The 27,951-nt window shown below is 34.0% G+C and overlaps 2 protein-coding genes across 4 annotated transcripts in view; one reads left to right on the top strand and one right to left on the bottom strand.

Annotated features, from left to right (window-relative positions):
* The first annotated feature begins 1,334 nt into the window (after positions 1–1,334).
* Positions 1,335–25,788, top strand: LOC140670954 (uncharacterized). Of its 2 annotated transcripts, none has more exons than XM_072901873.1 (8): positions 1,335–2,443; positions 16,825–17,050; positions 17,219–17,418; positions 17,810–18,013; positions 19,516–19,743; positions 20,000–20,325; positions 21,170–21,304; positions 21,689–25,788. In XM_072901873.1, exons 1-8 carry the CDS (start codon positions 2,389–2,391, stop codon positions 23,627–23,629), a joined length of 3,315 nt encoding a protein of 1,104 aa, XP_072757974.1. In that variant the 5' UTR covers positions 1,335–2,388; the 3' UTR covers positions 23,630–25,788. The 2 variants fall into 2 exon arrangements, with proteins under 2 accessions (XP_072757974.1, XP_072757973.1); XM_072901872.1 differs by lacking the exon at positions 1,335–2,443 and adding an exon at positions 13,491–14,638.
* Cdi (serine/threonine kinase) overlaps positions 25,773–27,951 on the bottom strand; it is a 28,120-nt gene continuing 25,941 nt past the window's right edge. The window contains exon 6 of one of the 2 annotated variants that reach the window (XM_072901874.1): positions 25,773–27,945. In XM_072901874.1, coding sequence (XP_072757975.1) covers positions 27,427–27,945 — 519 coding nt within the window. In that variant the 3' untranslated portion in view covers positions 25,773–27,426. The remainder of the gene's footprint in view (positions 27,946–27,951) is intronic. The other variant, XM_072901875.1, reaches the window with a different exon arrangement.

Raw genomic sequence — 27,951 nt, 5'->3', positions numbered from 1 at the left:
ATATATATATACATATTTTTTTTTAATGTAACGAAAATTAAAAGATTCTAGGCTGATGACGTTTTTAATTTAATTTACTATATATAATTTAATTTACTATAGTATGGAAAATTTTCGATATGTGCGCACGAGATGATTTATGGGAAACATGCCAAATGATTATTAAAATCTTAAGGGATTGAGATTATTTCCTAAAGTTTTCAACTATTTACATAATTATATCTACTATATCTGATATTTCATAACGGATTCAATTACATTGGAAAATTTTATACATTGTTAATATATCTAATTGTTTCGGTTAAAGATACATAATAGAACGTGTCAATATGTATCGATCGAAACACAATTATTGTGTGCACTTTCGACTGCGGTGAAATCATCATTGCGACAGAAGTGTGAAAATTGTTAGGCAATAATTGTGGGGGAATAACTTACGTTACAATAAGTTCTGCATACGATATTGTCGAAACTTCAAGTCTATTTCAATAAACGTTACATTTCATTATTTGACAATGGTATCAGTTATCAGCTGACGTAACGAAAAGTCAATTAGGCTACTATTATCTAATTGATAATAATCCTAGTATATTTAAAATGTTATGTACGTTATAACGTAACCTTCACATTTTTTACCATTTACTTGCATACATAAAAAATATATATAAATAAAAAACTATGCAACATGCGCTTTTTTTTCGTCGATAATAAGCGAATATTTGATTGAAAATCGTGATTATGTTAATAATTTAGAATAAAAAATTGTAACAGAGTGAAACTTTCATCTTATTGTAGCACGGAATTATTATCTATTTTGTGCGTTATTATTTACTACTTATTTTATTAGCATATTAAATGTCATTAATATAAATACTATAATTTTTTTTACAAACATATATCATATTTCTTATTGTAAAAAAAAATTCTCTTTGTATGTTAAAATAGCACGGGTTTTCACATTGCAAACGCATAATAGCAAAAGCGCACAAATATATATTTTATAGATGTTATCCAGACTAATGAATCGATGATGCACATGTGCGTTATATTAATTAATTAACTTGTATCTTCGGAAAAAAGTGATATTAAGAATATTTTGATCTTTTGCATTTAATATTTGTAACTAATAGCTTTCTTGTATCATCAATTTTTAAAATTTTATTATTTGTGAATTCTTGAAGAGCGAAAAAAAACCCTTTCTGATTACTCCCGAATATAGTTCTATGGTCACGTTATCGCGTTCGCAAAGTGGAGGAGAATCCGCAAAGTGGAGGAACCAACCAATTGACTGACCGATCGTCGTCGCAAGACACGATGCTTAAACACCGTTCTCTACTCACTGGTACAGGTAAAGAGACGGTGTAAGACCCGGTGGGAGTCAGTTCTGTTATAGTAGGCCACGAGGCAGCAGCAACTCTCATGCTTCTGCAGGCCTTGCTCGTGAACAGCTCTGCGTATACGGGCTCCGCTCTCTCTCTCCTCGTTTCTGTTCCGGCGCGCGCGAGGCGCGCATCGGATACCATCGCACCGTGAAAAATCGCATGGCGAGTTTATGCCGTTTCGAGAAATCAATTTCAGGCACGGTCGGTGAGCTCGTTGAGAAAAGGAAAAAAAGAAATAAAAATAAAAATAAAAGAAAGGAACAGCGTCCGAAGATCAATGTGTAAAATTGATTAACTTCGAGACTGCTTTCTTCGCTCGACCTCGAGATCGACGGGTGTTTCGGCTTATATGACGTACGGCAAAAGAACGTGAAACCTGGTTGTTTGTTCACGAGTAATCGTACCTGTGTGTCGCAAATATGTCAGGACGTTAGTAATAAGAACGAGTTTACGCAAGCGACGAATTCGGAATCCGAGGTTCTTTCGTGGCGGAGAAAGCGGACGGCTCTGATCGAGTGTACTCGACGAATGTACGCGTCGACGCAGCTTTTCCTATTTCTATTTCAATCTCTTTAAACCGCAAAAAAAAAAGAGGAGAATAAACAGGATGAGGGAGTTGTTCCCATTTTGCGATTTAATTTTATTATATTAATTACACGGTTGAAAACTGTCAAAACTTTCGTGAAAGAGTGCTTATTAATGAGGCAATCTTTTTAATATTGTAATGTATTAGAAAAGGCGAATAAAAAATTGGCCTTGTGAGAAAAAAAACATGAAAATTGTGTGAATCGTGAGAAAAGCAAGAATTTATCGCGATCTTATTTCCATACAATACAAAGATAAAGCCTTAGTTGTTCTCTGTTTTTTCCCGAATTCAGAAAGAACGCAAACAGAAGGCAAACTTCGCATTTTCCTGATGCGATTCACCGTGGCACGATGGATTTCTAATTGTCCGTAATAATGGTGGACTTTTAAAGAGGTTTCCGGGATTGTTCAGAGACGTGAGATGATCGGCAAACTTCTTCTGACTCTTTGGATATTACAATGGATCAGTTTTATCGGTAAGTAATATTAATTTTAATTATAGCTATTACATGTATATATATATATATATTTTTTTTTTTAATTTTCTAATGATCTGGTGCTATCTCTGTTTATGTAATTTATATAAAAAGCGATAATAATATTTAAACATTAATAATATAAAAATTTATCGAAGATTTTTATAAAATTGCAGATTAACTTTGCGTATCTCAAAATTGATTCAATATAACATGACACGATAAAATATTATTTATAAATATAAATGTATTTATCTTTACGTGTCGTTGCAATTTAATGTGAATTAATATGTTTATGAAAGAAGATTTTGTCATATCATGTCATTTTATATCGTTGTCGTGTAATACGAATCAATACTTACGGCCATCTAATCTGCACAAACGTTTTTTAAATGTCTTTTTTACGGCACGTATATCTGTGTACTATGTATATCTGTATATACATGTTTTTCAAGTACGTACACGTTCACGACCCAAATTTCCTTCTCGAAAACTAGAAATGCAGGTATTAAATCCTTAAGATGTATGTCACATAGGTATTACCGTATGCTTCATTAAAAATTCAATTTCGATTCAATTTAGATTCAGCGAGACACACAAGTAAGTTATTGATTCAATATCCGGCTAACATTTATTTTACGAAAATTATTTAATATATCTGTTGCATTACATATGTAAAAGAAAATCGTATTCATTGAATAAATGGAATAGTTATGTATATCATCTAAAATTCGAAAGAATTCTTTCTTTTATGTTCTATTATCTTACTCAGAATAATTATCAATTATTAATATTAAACTCTTTGTTTCTAAAATAGAAAAACAAAAAATAATTATTTAAAAAAAATAATATATATTTTGTGTCTTTCTCTATGCAATTATGACAAAACTTAAAAATATATTAATTTAAAATAATATATTAATTTAAAATTTTAAATATATTAATTTTTTTTTAACTAGAATAAAAAATGTTTCGCGATTAAACAGAAAAGTTTAATATTATTTATATACGCGTTGTTTCTATATCTGTATATATCGCTTAAATTAATTAATATTAAATAAATACTACTTATTTTATTATTTTTTAATTTTTATCATTAATTACTAAAGGTAATAACTTTACTAAAATGTGCAATTGTTTAATTTTAAATTTTCTCTTAAACAGTTGAATTATTTTGAGAAATTCCTGCCATTTTTTAGTTGATACATTTGTGATGATTAATACTATAGATTTGGTATGAACTGATAACAAGTTTAATATAGGACTGCTAATTGTTAATAGAAATAATTATTTAATTATGTTTTAAAGCTAGCAATAATGTCTTAAATTTTAAGCGCGTTTTTCTAAAAAAAACCGGTTTACGAAAAAGTCCATTTTTTACTAAACACTCGCCAACAAAGAAACGATGTGTTTGAATGTATTTGCGTAAAAATTTGCATCTCAATAAGCAGTTTTAAATTATTGTGGACGTCGCAAAAGATTTCACAACTTTAATGTAAAAAAGTTTTTTTGAATGTCATATTTATGTCCTTCTGAGGAACATTATTATACAAATATATTGTCTTGATCGCTTGATTTTTCGGAATTTTGAACGCAATTTTATTGATACAAGAAAAATAAGAAAAATTTCTTAATGAACTTATATGCGCCAAGATAATATATGATAACACATTTTATTTTATACGCGCGATAAAAATAAAGAAAAATGGACAAATTAAAAGTTCGTAAAAATATGTTGATCTAAAAAGTAATGAGCATAAAGAGTGTTGATAATACTATATTTTTTTCTAAAGACAAAGTTTTATTTATTGCGCTTACCTGTAAATTTGCTTGTGTGCTCTTTAGGGTCAACGAAAATAAAATTAGCGGCAAAGAGAAAGAAAGATTTCAAGTATAATGACGTGTAAATTTCACGGACGCCTTGCCGCAAGAAGCGTTCAGAAAGGTTACTCTGACAGCAGTGAAAGCGACGTACTAATATTATATGCACGCACGTGAGATACGTCAAAGATTAATGCAATGATCTCGGAAGGTCTCGCGCAATGATGTGACGCGTGAGGGGAAGCGTGACTGAATCTTTCCGATTTTACATCGACAGATAGTTTTCTAATTTATTCTGACTTAAAGTCATCATTTATACCATTAATAAAATTGTTATTTTCAGCTTTTACGATAATTTTATTTTACCTTTACAACGAATAAATATTATTCATAACTTGATTAATAACTAAAAATTATTGAGGGAATTATAAAAGTAATGTACACATCTATCATAATATTTAATAAAATATAATAAAAATTATTCCTGATAAAATTTAATTTATAAACATTTATATATTCTAATTCCTCTGTAATATATGTTTCAAATTTTTTCTTTTTTTTATAAATATCAACAATACTTGAAAATTTGTTTAATTTGTTTGTTTCTATCTGAACTGAGAGTAAACATAATTTTTAGTTATGTTTTTGTGAATGAATTTTTAATCTTGTTTGAAGGAACTGATAAAAATTCAACGTGTGATATTTCGCGATCTCTGTGAAAACGTTTTACTTATTATGGCCGTGCTTGTAAAATTGCGAATATTTTCGTGTGTATCTCGCAGAATAATTTTAATCACGATAATCGCACTCGTTTTACGCTCGTAAAAACTCGTAAAATATCTTGGAAAAAAAACAAGAAGATTCTTTAACAACATCAGAATTCTTTTAGCAATTCGAGGAAAGTCAGATCCTCGTTATGATCCTCGCAGTATATGACATCTCAATTATACTAAAAATTACTGCGAAATGCGCGCTAAATTAATTGGCAACACTCTCTCTCTCCGTTATTAATTACTTTCCTCGAATCACTTTTTGGTGTGTTTAAATATTTAAATAACATTATATTTACAGAATCTTCGCATATTATTATTCGGCATCATTTTTTATACTCGAATATATTCACGCAGAAATATTGTTATATTTTTGTCTCTCGATTTATTAATCATAACCGGACTATTCTGGTGACGAAATATTGTTTAGAGATTGAATCCTGCATGAATCATCTTTATAATATTTATTCTCAGCGTGTCATCGTAGACTTAATCTTTTTTCTACAGAGGATAGCTTGGAATCGCCTTTCTCTAAGCAATTAATTTCCCCGTGTATCACGAGAGAAGAAGATAGAGACAACCGACACGCTTGAGAAATTATATCTTTCAAAGTCGAAGAGTATCGCTCATTTTCAATTAGGTCGAATCATTTCGTGCCATCCACTTATCTATCTATTAATATATGATCGCCATTCAAATAATATATTCGTTAAGATAATATCTTGCAAAAAATATATCCTTGCGCGTTCAATGTTAAACTGGAATTAACATATGAAACATTATAAGAACACGATGCGATAAATACAGTTTTTATATCGATACACACTGATCAACATCATAATCGATTACGCGCGATACTAATCTTATGAACGCCAGCATGATTCGTAATTTGAACGACGTCTTTACATACTATCGCAAAGTTTTTTGAATAAAAATAAAAGGTATTCAATGAGATGGAAAGAGAAAGTTTTTCAAAAGCATTGCCTCTTTCCATTTAGGTCGTAACGATCATTGTGTGCAGTGCATAAGTAAACCGAAGTGACTTTTCAATGATTGAATAAAGGCTTGGCTAGCTACCACTATTCATCGATAGAATCGATTTTACATATTTAGTAGAATTGGATTAACAACTCTCCGCTCTCTCCCAAGTAAAATGACAAAATATATTAAACACATTCGTGCTCTACGCAACATCAAGATTAATAGTTGCTTATCGTACATGTCATTTGCTTCCTCTTACCAGAATATTGATGATATAGTTTAATCGATCTCTGCCAATTGGGTCAACGTTCCACTTTATTCCGCCCACGAGGTTTTGTGGAACAGTAGGAGTAGAAAAAGACGAAGCGGCCGGTAAATGAGCGATTGGTTGATTTTGCAATGACAGGTTTGAATGTTCGAGCCGTTCTGGTGTAAATTTTATCTTCGACAGTCATCATCGATGGTCATTAACCCTCCGATGCCCTCCGATGCACGGTTAAGAGTGAAAGGAGTGAAGTGGCCCACATGCATACGCACATACATCCACACGCTAACTAAAACTGTTGCGCAAACTCGTTGGCAAGCGTTTGTGATGTACTTTGAAATAGCACATGAGTATGTGCTAGATAAAAATGTTCTGCAACAATAACTTGCGAAATCCATTAGGTAAAAATACATATTTGAAGAAAATTCACACCTTTTACTATTTTTTTTTTTTAATGAATTATTTACTCATCAAAAGAAAGCTAAACTTTGAAGTTTCATATTTGCTGCAAGAAAAATATAAAAGAAAGCTTCTTCTTCTTAGCTTTAAGAAACATTATACGTAAGAAATCCGGAAGTATTTCTCAAAGAGATTACTTTAAAAAAATGCTTTATATATAGTCTTAAGTAAGAAGGAAAATCCGCGTGTGTGTGTGTGTGTGTGTGTGTACATATATATATATATATGTGTGTGTACTACAACGATATATAATGAAATGGCAAAATGAGTGTTGATCTTCACAGTGCATGCAACTATCAACGACCATAAAACGGTTTAAGGAAAGCGCGTTACGTCTAAAACAAACGGAAACTTCGGAGCATCTGATTATCGAATCACCTGCGTAATAGCAATTTTATCGTCGCGCGAAATCAACTGGCTTCCTGCCACCGCGAGCGGATTATGACCGTATCGTTGACTCGTTTCATAATTATGTTTGACGAGGCCCGGATTCCGGAAGACGTGCGCTTGACGTTTTCGGTCCGTCGGCCGCAACGACACTGAAATCCGCGGAATAACGAACGACGAAAGAAAAAGCGGGCAATTATTTCCAGTCTGTGCGCGATGTCCGTCACGTCGTCAACCGGAAACGGTTTGCTGATGATTACGGTAGCTCCGATCGCGAAACGATCTCGCAAACTTATTCTTTGTTCATCTCCGAGATGACATTGAGCAAGAAAAAAGGATTTTGCGACAAAGGCAAACGCTCGAACACGCGAAGACGCGATCTGATAAAATATCTCGGTGAGCTCAATGTCATCCCGAAGCGCAAAAAATCTCTCTTTCTCGCAAAATACTGTAAAATTACCTGAACGCACTTAGCATGAACGCGAGCGGACAAGAACTACAACCGCTAATTCGCACTTTCTATTTGAATGGCTTGATCGTACGAGCGTTATAAATGAGATAGCAATCTATGTTTTTTAAGTCTTGTAAATAAAATGCTTGATTTATCGATACTTTCTTTACATGCTTTGGCGTGGCACGTCGATATACTTATAATCTTTGGAACATCGCGTTTCTGCTTGAAGAGACCTAGAATATAAAATTTCCATTAACATATTACATATTTTATATTGCCTCCCTCTTTTAATCTTCCGTATAACGCACTATAAATTATCGGAATATAACGTAAATGTATTTTTTACCTGTCTAAACATTAAAATTTCTAATTTCTAATTAATGAAGAAGGGACGCGATGTTTACTCGTGATAATGCCATGTTCATTTGTGAAAAACATGCAACTGCTTGCTATGTATTTGTAAGTATTTGTATGTACATTTGTATATATATGTAAGAAAAGGTCGAGAAATTCTAGAGATGTTGGACACTTTCTCCGGTATATAGTATTCGTTTCCTTTTTCTCGTCATGAATTTTTTCTACCCGTGGTCAACGAGTTGGGGGCTTCTTAAATATAATTATGACTCTCAATTGTTAAAATATTAAAGATCCAATTTTCTATCTATGTATAATAAAATATTTTTTAGTTCTACTTTACATATCTTTTCTATTAATTGTAAGACGTAAATATCTACAATTTTTATTGGATCATTAACTTAATTACTCAGGTATATAATATTTAATACCCGTTAATTCAGTTACGCTTCGTTCAACTCTACTTTGTGATAGCCAATTAAGCAAGATCTCCAAAGTGAAGTCAAAAGCGAAATGAGAAGTATAACCGAAGATATTATATACTACATCGAAAGCTAAAAATAATAAAGTCATAAGTAAAAAGATAAACTCATCAAGTGACAGTTAAAAAGTAGCAAAATTTTTTTTCTAATAATATTTAAAAATAATAATTGTAATAAATGATAATAATTATAACATAGACATTGTGTTACACATAATAAAAATTAAAAGAAAGTAAAATTATCAAATAGTGAATGTTAGGTAATAAAGTTTCATTAAAATTTAATAAAACAAGTAATTTTGCGGTTTCAAGAAATTTCCTTTGAGAGCGGCCGACTTAATTTGCTTGCCGGAAGAAAATGCTTGATTTCTCACAGATTTATAGTTGAGAATTTGATTACAATTTCGCATATAAATTTTTGCGACAAGAAAGAAATGCAGGCAAATAGAAAAAAAAATGCTTAAAGCGCGCAAACTCTTACTCATGTAAATTAGGAAAAAATGAAGACCGTAATAAGTGATTTTATCTGTTCTCGGTTTCTCCTCCGTCATTTTCTTCTCAAAATATTCTTTTTGTCCCGAAAGTAGCAGTTAACGAGCCTTAATAACGCAGATCGAAAATTTCAGTTTCTTTTAAATTCGTTCTTATGTAATGCATTTTAGTGTATTTTATTATGCAGTGTACATTTATGTAGTGCATAATAAAATGCACTAAAGTGCATTACATAAGAACGAATTTAAAAGAAACTGAAATTTTCGATCTGCGTTATTAAGGCTCGTTAACTGCTACTTTCGGGACAAAAAGAATATTTTGAGAAGAAACCGAGAACAGATAAAATCACTTATTACGGTCTTCATTCTTTCCTAATTTACATGAGTAAGAGTTCGCGCGCTTTAAGCATTTTTTTTTCTATCTGCGCGCATATCTTTCTTGTTGAAAGAAAGAAAAATATATTGTAAAGTGAACTGTATACTTATGTAAATATTAGTTCAACTGTTTAAAGAACTTTGCCATTGTTTACTATTATTGTCGGAAATTATGCATCGATAACTCGAACTTTATCGGAATACTTAGGAAGCAATCGTGCAGAAAATTTCGATCGCGAGCCAAACGAAACTTTGCACCATTATTTAACTGTTAAACGTTTCCGCAACGTCCCAGTTCGCGTTATTTTTTTTTTCCTTATACGTTGATTGCATTGTAATCAACGATTATGATAGCGTCGCTGGAAACCTTGAGAAAAAAAAATGTATTACACATAGGTATGCTCGCCCATTCGCAAAAACACGAAAGCACAGCTACAAAGAATCACTGACTTTCATTGACAGTTATTATATTGCTACGTCCACACTTTCTGTGCTATTCTTTGGGAAATATCAAATTGTTGTCTGTCTGCCGTCTATAGGATAGCTACGAAATAATTTACCAGTATTCAAACGATCCCACGATTAGACAAAGAGTTCTCATCGTTTCTCTTTTCCCAGGATTCAATTCTATTCTGTAGTATATTTTGATGTGATCTTTTTTAGATTCTTATTCAAATAATGTATTGAATATGAAGGAGCAAATTTTCACAGTCACTTTGAGATCATTTTTATTTGGGAAAAAGAATTGTGTATCTCTCATTGATTTTTTTAAATTGCAAACATCATACAAGCATGCGATTCCAATTGAATACAAATACTTCATTATTTGCAAATTGCAAGTTAGCTTCGGCTAGATTTGCTTCGCAGACTGCAATTTATGAAGTTTTTTTTTTTTTCTAGAAGAACATAAATGTGTCAAGATCGATAATTTTTAATTGACTTGGCCTCTTCTGCCTTTCAGACGCAAGTATAAAGTTCAAAGTTCAAAGTTGTTTAGAGATTACAACATGCTCGTGTATGCTTCTACATCTGAAAAAATCAGACTTTATTCGATAACAGATAATGTGTGTGTGGCCTCTTCTGTTAGAGTGCAAGTTACAAAGCAGTCTACTAATAGCCAAAAGCGTAATCGGGACATTTGCATGCAGATGCGGTTTATATTGTGCTCATAAAGCGTATAGCATCAAAACTTTGATAACGGTACTTCAATGTAACTGTGTAACAAAGCATTATGACATATGGTCCATAGTGGTTTGTATATAACATCCTTCATTGTCGTTCTACTTTCTTATAATTTAGTTCTGTGAACACTCCCCTAAATAGATATGAATGTGAATAAAAAAAATTTTAACATTTTTCTCTTTTTATTATATAATGGCTGCGTTCCTTTAGGACGCTCACGTGAAATCATACTATCACTCTTTATCGTTTATTATATAGGTATGCCGAAAAAAGATAGAACAACGCTTTTAGCAGCTGAGTGTCCAAAAGCAACGCAGCCAATGTGTAAAATCATATCGCGTATTTTTTTCAATTTTAAGATTACAATGTTATTAGTCATTCAAAAATTCTTCTCACATTATACTTCTCATTAGTAATTAAAAGTTGGAGTGTACTATCGTTGAGAGAGGAGAAATCGAATGCAAATTACTGAAAAAACAAGGTAGGTCTCTGTACCAGTATGCGAGGATCTTTTAAAAAGTATGTGCTATTTTTTAAGCATACTCGACTGAAGTCGAGTTCAAACTGGAAACTGGCAAATTTGATAACGGGGATCTAGCTATGTAGATTTCAACAAGAGTGTATCTTGGGGAATTGACACGACAATCCCGCTTTGCCGGGTCTGCCAGATGTGTGCAGTACCTATCGGCGTAAGGCGAAGGTGTCGGGCTCGTTTACCTCGAGTTCACTCACCTCGAGCCACCTGGAAACTGTGTCACCAGCCGATTTTGAGATCGCCTACTCAGTCTCGACCCTCTTCTTCCTCGTCCTTCTTCCTCCTCTCCTTCTCTTTCTCGACCTCCTCCCAGTCTCGAGTTCTCACGTCGGCCGAGCGGAGCGAAGAGACGGGCTTGACAATCATTATTTTTCTCCGACGCGGAAAGGATCGCGGGAATAATAACTCGATGACTGGAATTATATAGGCCTGTATTCTGTATTGAGAACGAGATAACGACGCGGGATTACGATCACGGCCTGGATCGTACGCGCAGAGAGAATGCGAATCCGCAGTGTGTAATTATTCATGTCGTGAATCGCTAAGCATTTGAATCACGCCACTCCTATTAATTATTCGATCGGTTACGAGTCTCATTTGAATAGTCTCTGATTTTGTAACGCCATACTTGCGTATGCAATATGATACGTTTATTTAATTTCAAGTCGATCTTCTCACGATAATCGATTTATGATTAGCGATTAAAAATGAAAAGTAATTTAAGTATTTAGAAAGAAAATATCGAACTCGACGATGTGATGTTGTGTATTTATCACACAGATGACAACAAACTGTTCAAATGTCAAAAGTGGTTAAATAATATATCAGAAAATTATTAGACGTTACAATAATAAAATTATAAATCCATAAGTTTCCAAGATGACCATTTAGAAGCTGCTATAAATTCAAATGCGGTCTACAAATTGCAACGTTCAGCCGTATAACACATTTCGCTTTCCAAGATGATGGTGTGTCGAAATGATCAATGAATCGTGTGATTATGAGTTGCCTTCTTTAGACGCTCTCGTATAACATTATGCTACTTTTCGAACGCATCTGGTTCACGCAACGAAATTGAGAACCGAGCGATTACAATGAATGCAGACTCGCGTGCAAGCGCGACAAGTACGGATTTTTCGTCGTCACGCTCGCTAGCAAAAATTTCAAGAAACGCTCTTCGGGTCCCGTTCGAAAGAGTCACGGCCTCTCCGACGTACCGTTAACTTTACTTCTCTTCGGCGATGTGATCCCCGTCACTCATCTAACCCGCCGCTCCCTAATTAGGCACATTCGCACGATCATCACGAATTAGCCGGTATCGATCTGATACGAAGAAACGGTCTGGCTTTGGCCAGATGTTCAATGAGTTAAAACTTCCGTTACAATGAAATTCCATCAATCTAGAAGTAAGGTGTCGTTATACTCTTATAGAATAACCATAGACTGTAACTTGTAAAACATGAGTAAAAAGGAACCTGTACATACATACTTTTCTTGTAATTAGTCTAGTCTCGAGTCAGTTCCATTAAAGGGAAAGGCGGTGAATCTGGGGCATCTTATACACGACACCTTTCTATAAAATTGTATCGCTGATAAGATTTCACGAAACGCTCCAATGCACCAAAACTTTGATTGTTACGATGCGATAATTCCTTTCTTACTCAACAATGAGATTTAATCATTTGTATTTTCTTTTGTATTTACTTAATGAGCAAAAAAGCTTAATTAACAACGTTGCGCAGTAGAAATATATATATTCTATCTTTACCTTATTTCATATTTATCTTATTTTTAACGTTCACAATTAATTCAATAAAAATGAAGGAAATAGCAATTTATTATAGATGAAGAAACGAAAAATGCGCGCATTATCGAACGGTTTTATAAAAATAATTTACGTAAGGGTGGGGATATACATTAGCGAACGCGGACGTTTGGACATTCGCGTTCATACGCGGTAAAAAACATTTTGTATTTTTGTTGAAATTTTCTTGCGTAGAAATTTTTGTGTTAAATTTTTAACATACTCTAAATTTTTAACATACTGTCGTTATGTTATTTTAACTTTTCTGCATTAAGTTAATATTCACCGTGTCTAAGAGTTAAAACGACATAATAACAATAAATCTTACACTAATTCACGTTTTTTGTGTTAATTTTTTACATATTATTTGTGTTATTTGTCATATTTGCCTTTTGTTAAATTAACATTAAAATTAGAGTGGATAAATTGGGACACGAGAAATGTGTTAAATTTAATACAAAATTTTTTACCGTGTAAGACAATTATTATTTTATATCAAGCACATAATGTTTACCGGATAAACTTAACGATCAGTCTTTACTAAATCATCGATCTCTCCGAAATGAATTTTGTTATGATCGAAAGGCTAATTCTATGTTTCGAACATTTTTCGAACGTTATCTTTCCTGATAGGTTTTCTTTAAAAATATAATCGAAAGATTAATAGAGTGTTCGTTTTTATGAAAAGCAATAACAGTTAATTACGGTATTACGTCATTGATTGCGAAAGTGATCGATGTGAAACATAATCGCACAATAGTGCGATTTACATAATGTAAAGTATGGCATAAATGTACTTTTCTTATTAGGTTTCGTAATGATAAAATATTATCTAAAAGTGCAAAGGTGTACAATATGAGCTATTTGAGACATTATGTCGGCAAAAAGTGACATCAAGCTTGAGATAAATAAGATATATTCATCTTGGAATTAACACGAGACAAATTGTAAAATATATTGATATAAATATAAAGATGAAACAAATTGCTCTTCTTGTAAACATATTATGTTATGCTGTAGACGTCTCTTCTTCTCCCTGTCTGTGGTATCGGGGTGATTTTCCTTTTTCACTCGTTTTGTAAAGCGAGCAAAAAGTCAAAAGGCACGCCCGTCTAAGTCATTATCGCGCGATGTTCGATACTGATTTCCGAGATCTCCCGGAGGCTTTTCCGATGTTCCTTTTACCAATTTCTCCCGTGCTATCCGACAGACTAGTCTGGCGGCATCGAAGACGAACCCGCCGGTGATTCCTTTACTCTTTTTCGTGAAACGAGTATCTCGGCTCGGACAAGTTTTGACTTCATTTTCACGAGTCATAATAAGAATGTACGTCAATCAGTCTGCCAACTCATTCCCATGACTTCATTAAGCGACTCCCACCAACGTATTTATTCAATGTAATGCACCTGACGTAGTGATTCACGACTTCCGTCGCTACTTTTTTCGTCCACTCCAAAGACAACATCGGTCAGATCTGGGTCGTAAGTTCAGGACGTAGCGACAACTTCTTGGTCCGCAAAGAGACGGACATTAACCATGTCAAACGCTCGAGATGATAAAGGACAACTGTAAAAAATGATCGGGCCTGCGGTTTACATATCCGGAAGTTAAACGATTTCGTAATTGAGACGCCAATTAAAATTTTGCTAAAGTCATGTCCTCTTGAACCTAAGTGAAGAATATAACTTAAGTTTGCCACAGGGACCCGTTATCTTTAATCGCTAAAGTGGAAAAGTATGCGTGCCTCGACGTTCCTCGTTGAAGAAAAATCGACCCCAAGTTGGCCACAGAGTCTGTCATTAAAAAATAACGTGGCAGAAGTGGAACACTCTGTATGTACGTGACGTGACATAAAATTTGTGCGTAGTCATTACAAATGTATCGTTCGAGACTATGCGCTAAGAGTTAAGTGTCATCAGCTTTCCAGCTGAGCCTCAGCGGTCTGCGTACGCGGCAATCTACTTCCTATCTATTTTATGTCAACGCAGAATATATCGAGGGAGAACCATAAGCCATTTACAACGCTATCAAACAATCATTACAATCAAAGAACATGAACGTAGCAGTTTCAGCGCCTTAGCAATCTATAGATAAGAAATGATTTCGAAAGGTGCAAGTAGTAATTTTGACCGCTGCCGCTGTCACTAAATATAAAATTATCGGGGGATTGCGTAGATATATTTGCGTAACATTATATGCGCAGTAAGAGAATTTCCAAAGTCATTCTCAATGATTATGGTAATCTTAACGAGGAAAAAAAGAGTGGTAATTGCAAAGTTAGGTGAGATGGGCATTGCTATTTTGCACAAAATTTACACACGAAAAAAATATTTAGTATATAATAGCGTTGTTTTAAGCATTTTTCAAGCATCAGTATTATTCACTCTGAAATTATTATAGAATACTGTCATTTTCAGCGCTAATACACAACGGGAAATATGTAAAGTCTTCGTATGTATATTTAAAAAAAATATTATATAATATTTCGACTTTTAATTATTTATTAATAATATTAAATTTTTAAGAAAATCTACTATTTGATAAAAACATTAAATTAAAAGAACTAATACTGTGTGTTACATTCGTTTCTGACATTATAGAATTCTTAGCATTTTCAAGTCAATATAAAAAAAAAAAAAATCGATCTTTTTTTTCTAGTTTCATATAACAATTTTGTCGTCGCGCAATATTATGGTATCAAGCTATTATTATAGCTATTATTACGTAACAACAAGTGGCAAACACATCCTTAGAGAAAATTGTATTATTATTACCCATTAATACACTCGACGAATTTATAATCGCGCTGACAGCTCCAACTTTCTCACGAGGCTTAATGATAGACGTCCACTTGTGTTGTCGCATGATGCACTACACGATTATCCCCTTCCGCGTTAACGTTTCTAGTTGCAAGTTGTTACTTGTAAAACACGAGAAACATGTAAACGACCGTATTTAAATATCTACATTCGCGCGATGATTTTAATGAGAACACTTTGCGCTTTCCATTAGTTGCAATCCTTTGATTTTATTTATGTACATTAATTGTTTTTATGTAAGTTGTGCCACATTACAAATGCGTAAATAGAGTTCTTTGACAGACTTTCGATATAGATAGGTAGTATCAAGCAGACGTTTACAATGGTCTTGATAAAATAATATTATGCATTTAGAATATATGTAATGTTATGTATCTAACAGAATTTCAAAAATGCTAATATTTACTTGGCTTATATTTTCTTAACTGAAATTAGTGCATTATCATATTGTCTGATAAATAGTGGTTTTAATGTGTATAATGTATATATAAGTATTCAGAGCCTTATTTTAGTATTTATATAAATATATTTAATATACATTAAAACTAATATCTTTCATCAAGAATATTTCGTAATAGTAATTTTTCAATGAAATATTATCCATTATTAATGAAATATAAAACAAAAGACCAAAGTGTATTTTCATTAGAAATCAGTCAAATATTTACTGATATTTTTCGATATCGTGACATTTTTATTTAAGTTAATAAAGTTTAAGAGAATATCCTTCTGATTTTATTAACAATGTGCAATATTTCTTTTCCTTTTTTCCTTTTTTAAATTTTTCTGAAAGATACTGATCTAAAATGCTTTTAATCTGCATGTTATTTTGATCTTAATTTTTTCTTTGGATCTGTAATTGAATTCCGAGATATGACTAATATAACACAAGTAACAAATACATGATAGAGTTTAAAAACGGAACATCCATGGTTTTATCAAGTGTAAAATATTGTAATATTGCGTTCCAGTAGATTGTTATTCAGGCGTTAGATTAATAACGTTAGCGGGCACAAGCTGTAGACCGAAGAAGCCGTTACTATATTTTCATTGACCGAAACGCTCTTTAACTAGCACGTAGTTATAAAAATTTGAAAATTAAGAAAAGCGCGACGGCTTTTTCTAAATTTCTCACTTACTGCGTATATCTGTATGCATTATACATCATCTTATAATATAATATTATAATATTTCTTCCCGTAGCGGGAGAGTCGTCCTCAGATTACAACGCGGACGAAAAGAACGACGTGGAAATTTTTCGCGCAGTCGTCGATTCAATGAACCAATGGACGCTTCAGAGGACACTCAATCACAGGAAGAAGAGAGAAGTGTCTAAGATATGTTACGAGGACGTCGGTTGTTTCGAGGATACCGGGCCTTTCAGTTATTTGGAAATGCTACCGTCACCGCCGAAGGACGTCGGAACTAGGTAAAAAGAAAAAGACGATATCTATCTACTAAATCCACGAAAAAAGTGATGATGTTATTCGCGAGAATCTCCACAATTATAAATATTTATATCAATCATATGAAATATTTTTATACAGGCAATGAATTTATTATATAATTTCGTAAATCTTTTAATGTCTTTTAATAGATTTCTCATATACGGAACTAGAAGGGCAAGATCGATCCCGATGGAAGTAGCTGCTGATGAGATAAATGACAATACACATCGTGCCATAGATCCCACTCTACCTACGAAAGTGATCGTACATGGATTTGGAAGTCATTGCCACCACTTGTGGGTGTATGAGATGAGATCAGCATTAATGAGTATTCAAGACTGCAATATAGGTATTTACGCATTTCAAAACTTGTCATTAAATAACTTGTATCGAACGGTTGAGTTCAATTCTGACGTTAAATTTTTTTGTAAATTCTACAGTAAAAACCTAACATTATATCTATATCACATCTGTACTTTATTAAATCGCCATCTAATACTGACTGTGATCTAGTATTAAATTTATGCATTTTCCAATTTATTCATATCAAACATTAGCATATTAAATAGTTTACGTAATTGTTGTTTATACGTGCAATAGAATGCAATTATAATTCAATAGAGTAATTAATATGTAATTTTCATTTTCTTAATCATAAATATAATAACTGAACATCTCGAAGTCTCGTAGGAAATAATTATTCTCTCTTTTGAATGTATATATAATACATACTATTATAGTTTGTGTGGATTGGGGCCCCGGCAGCGCTGTGCCTAATTACGTAAGGGCAGCAGCTAATGCGCGACTGGTGGGTCGGCAATTGGCAAAATTAATTCGCAACTTGAACGTGCCGTTGGAAAAAGTGCATATGATAGGATTCAGTTTGGGTGCTCATGTAGCCGGATTTGCCGGTGCTGAACTAGAAAACGTGTCCAGAATAACCGGTATGTATCAAGTTCCATCCAAAAATATATTTCTTATTCATATTCTTTTTTTGAAGTTATTATGTAAATTTAATTTAATTATTATTAATTTAAAATAATTGAAAAATCCGTAAAGATATTGTAAAATTTAATATTGAAAAAATTAATTACTAAGAAACTAATTTCTCATGTAAATACCACGGACATTTATAGAAAATTTTGTCTACAATGTAAACTGAAATATATGTATACAACTTAATTTTTCAAGAGTTGTATAATTTTTTTTTTTTGTTATATAAAAATTTAATAAATATAAATATTTCAAACGTCTTCAAAAAAATATCAGACAATAACACGTGCTAAAATTCGCGTGTTAAAACTCCATGTAATAAATACTTCGGTCGATGCAGTTTATTGTACTACGTGCAATATACGTCTGTATATGACGCATTTACAACAGTTATTCTCTGTTACGGTATTGCCACTCAGGCTCGTGATACTTGTCCGTACTTGCATTGAGTTGAAGCGTCAACTAGGATTTTCGCGGGAATTTCTCGCTTGCGAGATATTTCGATGATCGAACATTAACTCGCGTGTATAATCGATTATTCGAGAGTAACTGTAACAAGGTCCCGCTGAACAACTATTTCGAGACGTTAAATGTTCATTGCATTCCGCCTCTTACCTCGACACGCATCGGTGCCTTTTGATCGAATACCGCAATTAGCTTCCGCGACGAATTGATCGCGTGTTTTTATATGGACACACGTAATCGGATTTCGACAAGATGAAATGGATGTTTTTTTTTTTTAAATATTTGAGATTATCAGACCGAACAATATCCTTCCGATATTCCCTGCTTTTTCAATGCTATTTTTGCATAATTAAAAAATAATCATTTTTTATCAATTTTATATTTTTTACATGATATTTCTCTCTACGCAATTTTTATTCAGATTTTCAAGAAACAAATATTTTTCAAACTTGTAAATATTATCAAAACAAGTATATCTTTTCTTAAACACGTCTCTTGCATCTTCAATGATTATTTCGCATAAAATTCAGAAACGATTATTTTTACGTTTTTGATCCCGATTTTATACGTTCACCGATGAGATAGTGAGTTTAACAAGCAGTAGTCGGTCACATTAAGTAAAAGTATATCCTAGTATCTCTGTGCAATAACCTGTAGACTTATAAGAGCAACCGGTTAATATTTTTACAATATGCTTATTTACCACATTACTTAATCTAGTACGTATATATATGTATAATATTAGTATAATTTATAGAAATAAAATTTCTTTTTCTTCCTAAATTTGACATTAATTTTGTCTTAGTAAACACTTTTAAAGAAGATATTATTTCTCTTTAAATTATACTGACTTTTAAAATTTCTATGTAATTATTATTTTAAATTTAATTTAAGAAAGTATTTTAAGTTTAATTTGTAGAAAGAAGTTTTATGCGAATTTTATTGCAACATGTTGCAATGATTGTTGCATGTTCTTGCATGCAAATAGGATTAGATCCCGCAGGACCACTTTTCGAGTCGCAGGATCCGAGGGTTCGTCTGGATGCGACGGATGCAAATTTCGTAGATGTTATTCACAGTAATGGCGAGCAGCTTATTTTGGGCGGACTTGGTTCTTGGCAGCCAATGGGCGATGTAGATTATTATCCGAATGGCGGAAAAGTGCAAAGTGGATGCTCAAACATCTTCCTTGGCGCTGTTTCTGACATCATCTGGTGTAAGAATTTCTTGCGCGGCATTTCATCATAGAATTTTTTCTTACAAAATATCTCATTATTTTTTTCATATACTCTCGTGATATTATACCCTTATGTTTTCTAACACTAATCTTTTCAATTATTTTAAAACGCTATACTTAAGATGTATCGCAAAAAGAATTAAAATTAAAGGATTAAAATTAAAGAATTAATTAATCAAAAAGAATTAAAATTAAAGAATTCATTAATTTTCCATTAATAATACGCTCATTTTAGCGAGCGCTGTCGAAGGAAGATCTCTGTGTAATCATCGGCGAGCGTACAAGTTCTTTACCGATTCCGTTAGCCCGAAATGCCGATTTCCAGCTTTTCCCTGCAATGAGGGCTATGAGGGTCTGTTGAAGGGCGAATGTTTTCCCTGCAACAAGAATACTATAGACCGATCATGCGGCAATATGGGTTATTACAGTAACGAATCGACCGCCAGGGGTAAGCTCTACTTGATGACGCGAGAAGAAGAACCCTTTTGCGCTCATCAATATCAGATCAAGGTATACAACAGTCGCAATGAACGATCTGTCAAGAGTTACGGCAAGCTTCAGGTAAGCATCAAATAAATATTTCCGTGAACAATATAAGCGAGATTGATTAGATTCTTTCTCTTGCAAATTTGTAACATATTCGCGATGTCACATATTCACAATATAACATATTCATATATATATATATATATATATATATATATACGTAGTGCAAATACAAAATAAATATATATAATAAAGTAATAAAGATAAAATAAGCATAAATTTTAATCTGAAATGTTAACAGACTACTAACGATTAACATGATAAAACACACGATGAAGGTCATCCCAACGTAAAAGTCGTATAGAAAATAAATAAAAAAAGAGTTTATCGTTATATATATTGCAAAAAATAAAAAATTATATAAAAAGGTCTTGAAATAAAAATCTACAAAAACAGTCAAAAAATGTTAATAAAATTTATGTTTTTATATATATATAATTTTAGATTAAAGTTTATCATTATTTTATCTTTGTTAATAACAATTTTTACGAATCTATTTTATTTCGGATGCCGAAATTTACCAGATAGTTGAAAAATAGTAATATTAAAGACAAAATTTTAAAATAAAAGTCATATAGAAAACAAATAAAAAAGAGTTTATCGCTATATATATTGCAAAAAAAATAAAAAATTGTAAAAAAAGGTTTTGAAATAAAATTTACAAAAACAGTCAAAATGTTAATAAAATTTATGTTTTTATATATATATATATATAATTTTAGATTAAAATTTATGATTATTTTATGTTTGTTGTTAACAATTTTTACGAATCTATTTTATTTCGGACGCCGAAATTTATCAGATAATTGAAAAATAGTAATATTAAAAACAAAATTTTAAAGTTTTTGTTATCTTTCAGGTCACGCTTATTGGAAAAGATTCTTATAACGATACGTTCGCGATGACACGCAAGGACGAAGAACTTTTGGTAGGATCTATATTACAGAAAATCGTTGTGCCGCATCCTGCGGTCACTAATCTTGAAGCAATCGAAGTAAGTTGTGATGTCTGTGTTGCATTTCTGTATGTTTACTTCGAATGCTAAATGTTAATATAAAATATGAAGGCGTCTTTGCGCAATTAAGGACACAATTTTTTCGGTTGAGCTCTTTGTAAAAAGATATTGCAAATTATAGAAAAAATACTGTTCTTTAATAATAGATTAAAATTGATTGTTAAATTAAATTTTAATATTTCTTTGATATTTATATAGATTAATTAAAATTAAATTATCTTTCGTTCTTATTATAAATTAAAAAATAAATCTTATAATGTAGAACATCGAAGATTCTAAAAATGACAATTAATTTTACATTATATAACTATATAATAAATTATATTTTTTGATTTATATAATTAAATTAATTATTTTACCTAGATCAAGTACACAGCGTACAGTGGCTGGATATCGTCTGGTTTAGTGTCCTGGACCATCGACAAGGTGGCTATTATTGACAGTTTCGGCAAAACTATATCGGTTTGTCAAAAGGGCTTAATCCTGGAATCTGACCATCCAATCTATCTCCCTCTTTATCCTGGTGAATGCAACATTCCTTTGGACACTGACAACTCCACCGTGCCCTCAGTATCGGAGCTCGATCGTGTAATAATTGAAGAAAAGCAGCAGCAGCAACCGGGCAGTATAGGACCCTTCACGAAGGAGCAGAATTATGAGACGAAGGACTCCGGATACTCCGTAGAGATCCTCCCGACGGACCCAAGAATGGCGCAGAGGAAAAGCCTCGGTCCGTTCACAAAGGAGCAGAATCTACGCGTTGTCGAGGTCGAGACGATGGCATTCGCAGAGGATGCGGAGAAGCGGCGCAACATCGCGAATCCGTGGACCGTCCTGGACATATCGAGTGACGGCGATTCGAACACGCTGGAAAACGCTGATTCGGAGCACGGACGGAGCTTCTCCGGCGCCAACCTGATCTATCGCACTTCGACGTCTATGCAGCGAGCTACGGAGACTAACGACACCATTTCCACCACTGCTCCTACCAGCACCAGTACCACGACTACGGAGTTCCTGCCGGAGATTAGAGAACCAGTGCTACGTCCGAACAAGAAGGAAACCGGCCGATCGTTGAAGTTGCCCGAGATCACGGAACCGATCCTGCATCCACGCGCCACCAGACATAATACGCGAAACGAAGCGGTGCCACAACAGTACGACAGTCAGCGTGATGAGATACAGGAAACGTCGTCCACTTCCACCAGGTCGTTCACCGTGCAATTCTTGCCTGAAAGACTTGCGAATATTTTGGCACAAGCCGAACGATACGCCCGGGAGACCTTACTGCCTCTCATCTCACAATATACGCCGAGCTTCATGACTGGTATGCGATCTCACGAAGAGCCCAAGTATTTTCCCCTTCTTGGTGACACAACTCAGCCGAAGAATAGCGAAGAATACGCTTCCGTTGAGATTGACAAGAATGATCAACTTCCGCAAAGAGATAGCAACCAGCGTAAACCAGACGAGTCGTTCGGCCTTGTCGAGGACGGAAGACATCAGGAGGAATCCAAGGCGAGGATGCAAATAGAGAATGGTGAAAACGTAAATAACAAGTATAACGTGTCGAAAGCTGAAGTGCCGCCGGTGATAGTCGAGGCTGTGTATCCGGAGAAAGTAGCGGACGCTAATTTCACCGATCCATCAGAAACAAGAACGACCGAGATTCGCGGCGAGGACGGCGATTGGCGGCCGATCGGTGAATCGGCGATTTCCTCGAAGAATACCCCGTCACGAAGAGATTCGAATGTCTCGCGATCGTTGGACTGGTCGGTTGGCTACAGCCGCGACTGGACCTTCGCCCCAGACGCAAATTCAAAAGCAAAAGTCAAACTTGACGACGATTGGATACCGATCACGTTCAAGAACGATGCTGAAATGTCGACGGTTGCGCGAGAAACAACGTTAAATGAAGAAACAGCGAAGGAGACTGATGCCATCGTTGATTCGTCCAAGAAATCTGCCCAAGATATAACGCCCGACGAGACCAAAGAGGAAACCACGACTGCCGCGAGCACATACGAGAGGAAATTTATACCTCTGCTCGACTTTGAGGAGACGAACAGTGGTTTGTTCTCGTCGACAAAATCCAACGATAATCCAGAATCCACGACGCCTGTTTCGCATATCCAAAAAATTCCGAGACAAGCGATGAGAAAGAGTGCCAGGATGATAACGAAATCCACGATGATGTTCCCCTATGCTTACGAGCGGACAAATGATCCTAGAACGAGATATATACCGCTGATTCCGGAAGAAGATATGGGAAAATCTTATTCGTTGATGGAAAGAGATCGTTAATATTACGAGTGATACACTGGAAATATTGTTTAATATCAAAATGTTTGCAATGCATGGATTTTTCATTGCATTTTCTAACGTATATCATTTGATATTCCGATAATTGGAATTTCGTGTTTGTTTGTTGATAAATTAAATAATTTTGTATTAATTTTATTAAATTGTTGCGTCGTTATTATAAAAACAAAAATGTAAGCAAAAAAAAATTTTTTAATTGTATTGACGCCTTATTGAAAAACGAAACATTATTCTTGGCGTTATTTTAATCAGATGAGAATATATTTACATGTATAATATTTTTAGTACTTTTAAAAATGGATACCATGCGCTGCTTGTTGTTATTTTCAAATAAAATAGATTTTGTTCAAAATGATTTTTCAAAATTAAAACCATCGCAAGAGTGATCTATCGATGACTTTAAACGGAAATAATATGCGTTCTGATTACAATGACGTTTATCACAAAATCAAATTTTGTTGCTATATTATTATTAATGATCTACGTTGAGAGACAGAAAAAGAAATATCTAATTTAAAATTAATTAAAAATCTATTCATATTCTCGCTTAATTTTTACCTCAAAATTAAATGCGCGATTTCCTTATAATAATAACGTATCTAATACAGAAAAATATAAGCTAAGACGAAATCTCACGTACGATTTTTAGGAAAGAGAAATACGTTTATGTGCCTTTTATACTTTTCGTGTCATTTTGCCGATATCAAAGTAATGCTCTTCTTTTATGCGATTGTGAAAATTATGCGAAAAATATCTTTGGTTTATTTAAAAATTGATTTAGTTAAATTATTAGATTCATTAAAAGCTTAATGGTTTTAGAAAAAAGCTACTTTTTCTTTTAGTAAAAATTGGGAGCCCTTAATTTTATTACCTTTGTGTGTGTATATATATATATATATATATATATATATATATATAGCTTCATCTTTTACTATTAATTATTACAACTATTATTATCATCGCGCCTTCATCGCAATTGTTTTTATCTCTGTTTTTGAGTTTATGTCCAATCTGTAAGTAAGTGACCAATGATCACGAAAATCGTTTGTAACGCGCTCACTGTTATGTAACTTTTTTGTGTTGTATATATTTTGACGACGCAAACATGAGGAGTTCGATATATCGCGTATGTAATCCCTCGTAATGTAATAAATATCTACAGTGAGAAGAGACAGTTTAAAGACTAACAGTTGAAAAATATAGAAGAGACGATATTTTTGCGTAGATTTATATATAGATATATAATCTTTAATATAATTGTTTTTACTTAAAATAAATAACCCATATTTCTTTTTTAAAATGCGCCTCTCGATCCGCCAACTTCGCTATTTTTTTTTCTCTTTTTCTTTCCCTCGTTCACATTCACTCACTCACCCGCACTCACAATCCGTAACATCCGTCACTTGTAATCACGCATTTATTGCCCTTTATCGATCGGGTTGAACCTCAGCCCATACTCCTGATATGTCCGCATGCTTAAGAACTAACTCGTTCGCAGTTCTTCCTTCGCTGCGATTGTTCAGGTACCGATTGACGCATCGAGGAGAAACGGAAGGCCCCGTCTCGATGAACGAAAATTAAGACGAACGGAAAGAAAAAACTCCGTGCACGGCGCGTATCCTATTGTACACGAGGAAGAAGAGACTGCGAATGTCGTTGACGCGATTTCGAGCTTCTCTATCTTACATATACGACATATTATTTATTTAACGAACGCACAGTCTTATGGAGTAAACCCGTGAGCGAACTTCGACAAGTAAAAAGGTATCATCATTATTAACCTATCACCCTACAATCATAGATTTGGTTCGACTCGCCGTCTGACGAAACAATTCACATTATATGTACATATATATATATGTATATATATGTGTGTGTGTGTGTGTGTGTGTGTGTTATGTGTAAGTCCTAGCTACCTATGTATATTATTTTGGACGTGTACACTTTCTTTTCGCAATACGCACACACACAGGTGCAATACACCTCAATTCACTCGTCTCACACGCTCTCACTCTCGTATTTTCTATTGTACAAATACCCCAACAAAGATGTTAAAAAAAACCACTACGCACTACCAGGAGGCCCAGTTTCATCTCGCGCTCATTTCACGCTCGCCGTTTCACCTTAAACACTAAGTTTTAGCGCTATAACGTATAAAAGATAAGGCCGCCACATTAATACACTGACTAGATCAGTTTCATATGTTCTCTTTTCAAAGTGTACACAAATTTTCTCGGCTTCGCATAACACCTTAACAAGGATATCCAGGACACGTGTGTAATAATGTCTCTATCAACAAAAAAATATATGTATATACTTTATATCGTTATGTCTCTCTCCGGCACTTTATACCGTGCGTCCCGAGCTATTAACGTCACGACACGCAAAATTGCGAATCGTTACGAAAACGCGTAGCATAATAACGACAAACTTTGGGCAGCGTCGATGTTAATTTGTCAAATTGAAAACAAAATGAATCCTGCGAAACGTAACGTAGGCCTCTGTAAATGGAATATTGACTGACCTCTCATTACAGCATACTAGATAATCAGAAGAAAAAATTTTAAAAATTCTCACAGCTTATATATAGACTAAATTACCACATATTCTTGTGTTTAACAGAATAAACTGGTAAACGTCATCGCCATTTTTTAAATAATTGCATATTTTAATAATTCAATATTTCTAGAAAAAGATGGATTTCATGAATAAAGATGGTATTTACACTTGACGAGCTAAAATGAATTATCGACAAATTTTTAAATTCCATCAGATAGAAATATATGATAAAACCAGTTCATTTCAATATATTCACAATAAATTCAGAGTAGCTGCAGTAACAGGTCAGGTATCTTTAAATTTCTTTAAAATAAAAATGTAGAATTAAAAATTGATAAAGTTGTACATTATTTATACATTACAAAACAAAAAAGAAAAAAAAAAAGAATAAACGACAAAATTAATCGCAAATATCAATTACAAGATTAGAATGGAGAAAAAAAACAATTTGCATATTTTTGAGTGCCTATTTAAATAAAAAAAAATAATTCAGTACTCACATCTTCGATTTGAATAGCTTTCTTGCAGCGATCGGTAATAACCACGGTTCGTGTGCATAAGGACGGAGATGGCTATTAGGAACTGCGAGGCACTGCAAAACGTACGTCGATCCCGAGAAATAGATTAGCACTACGCCAGCGCTAATCTCGAACGCATTTTTCAAACGAAATTCGCTATTGCTTCGTCTTTTCTTTCGAACAATGTATCGTTATATCCCAAGTACATGAAACGCGATTCATGTTGCGTATTAAAGATCCTGTATGCCGATGGCTCCGCCAAATTTCAGTCGTACAGCTCAATTATGTATGTATGTAGATTATCAAAAAACATCACAGTCAGATTATTAGGTTTTTAGAGAAATGTCCTTTAACACGCGCGTGCGTGTATCAACTATCCTGCCTACAAGTCACGTACGACTGGTACTATTAACTCCTTTATTCACTGTCGTAATCTTATGTGCAATAAAACCGCAATTATTATTATTTTTAATGTAATTACTATTTGTTCTCAACTCGTAATTATACGTGCATAAGAACGCGCTACCAATCTAATTATCGTGTAACGTCCCAGGATATTTGCCGTCATCACGCACGACGACGACGCAGATTCTCTCCAAGATCTATGTCATATTTAATTGTATAGGCTTCTTTTTACGCAGGCGCTCCTTGAATGTCGAAAGGAAACGATAAGAAATTGTCAAACGACCGTCAAGCGTAATATCACTTTTTGTCGAATAACGCGAGTTTGCTACGTACGGCACCCTCGCACACGACCAGCCGTTGCGCGGCCGAGATACTACTGATGGGCACAGGTCCTTCCAGACTGGCCCGTAGCAAGGTCAGGCGGCTGGGACCAGCACTATCACCGTGTTCGCCGAGCCTACCCGCCATCGCCTGCTTTCTCTCAAAGTATTCAACAATTTTCGAAATGGTCTTGCTTGAAGAACCAATGCCGTTTAAACGGTCCTCCCAGCATGAGTCACCGCCACCCAAGCTAGCAATGTCCTCGGAAGAATCCGTATAGATTGAGCTAGTCCGATGATCATCCAGCAGAAACAAACTGCTTGCCGCTGAACTGCTGAGGGTTGAGGTGTGCCGTCGATTTGGTGGTTCCGGGCTCAAATCTTCACCAACGCAACTCCAAAAGCCCGATTCGCAGCTGCCGCGTCTTCGCGGTTCCCAACCGTCCCGGAAGAGCGGATGAGTGAACAAACTCGCAGCTCCTACCTTGGTGGCGACCTAGAA

The sequence above is a fragment of the Anoplolepis gracilipes genome, chromosome 11 (assembly GCF_047496725.1).
Source record: "Anoplolepis gracilipes chromosome 11, ASM4749672v1, whole genome shotgun sequence".
NCBI classification, from domain to species: Eukaryota; Metazoa; Arthropoda; class Insecta; order Hymenoptera; family Formicidae; genus Anoplolepis; species Anoplolepis gracilipes.
This window is presented reverse-complemented; position numbering and strand designations above follow the sequence as displayed.

Coding starts and splice junctions, on each gene's coding strand:
- LOC140670954 (XM_072901872.1), top strand. CDS start 14,539: ATGCGTGCCTCGACGTTCCTCGTTGAAGAAAAATCGACCCCAAGTTGG. Junction 17,051..17,218: donor CCGAAGGACGTCGGAACTAG/GTAAAAAGAAAA, acceptor GTCTTTTAATAG/ATTTCTCATATACGGAACTA. Junction 17,419..17,809: donor TATTCAAGACTGCAATATAG/GTATTTACGCAT, acceptor ATACTATTATAG/TTTGTGTGGATTGGGGCCCC.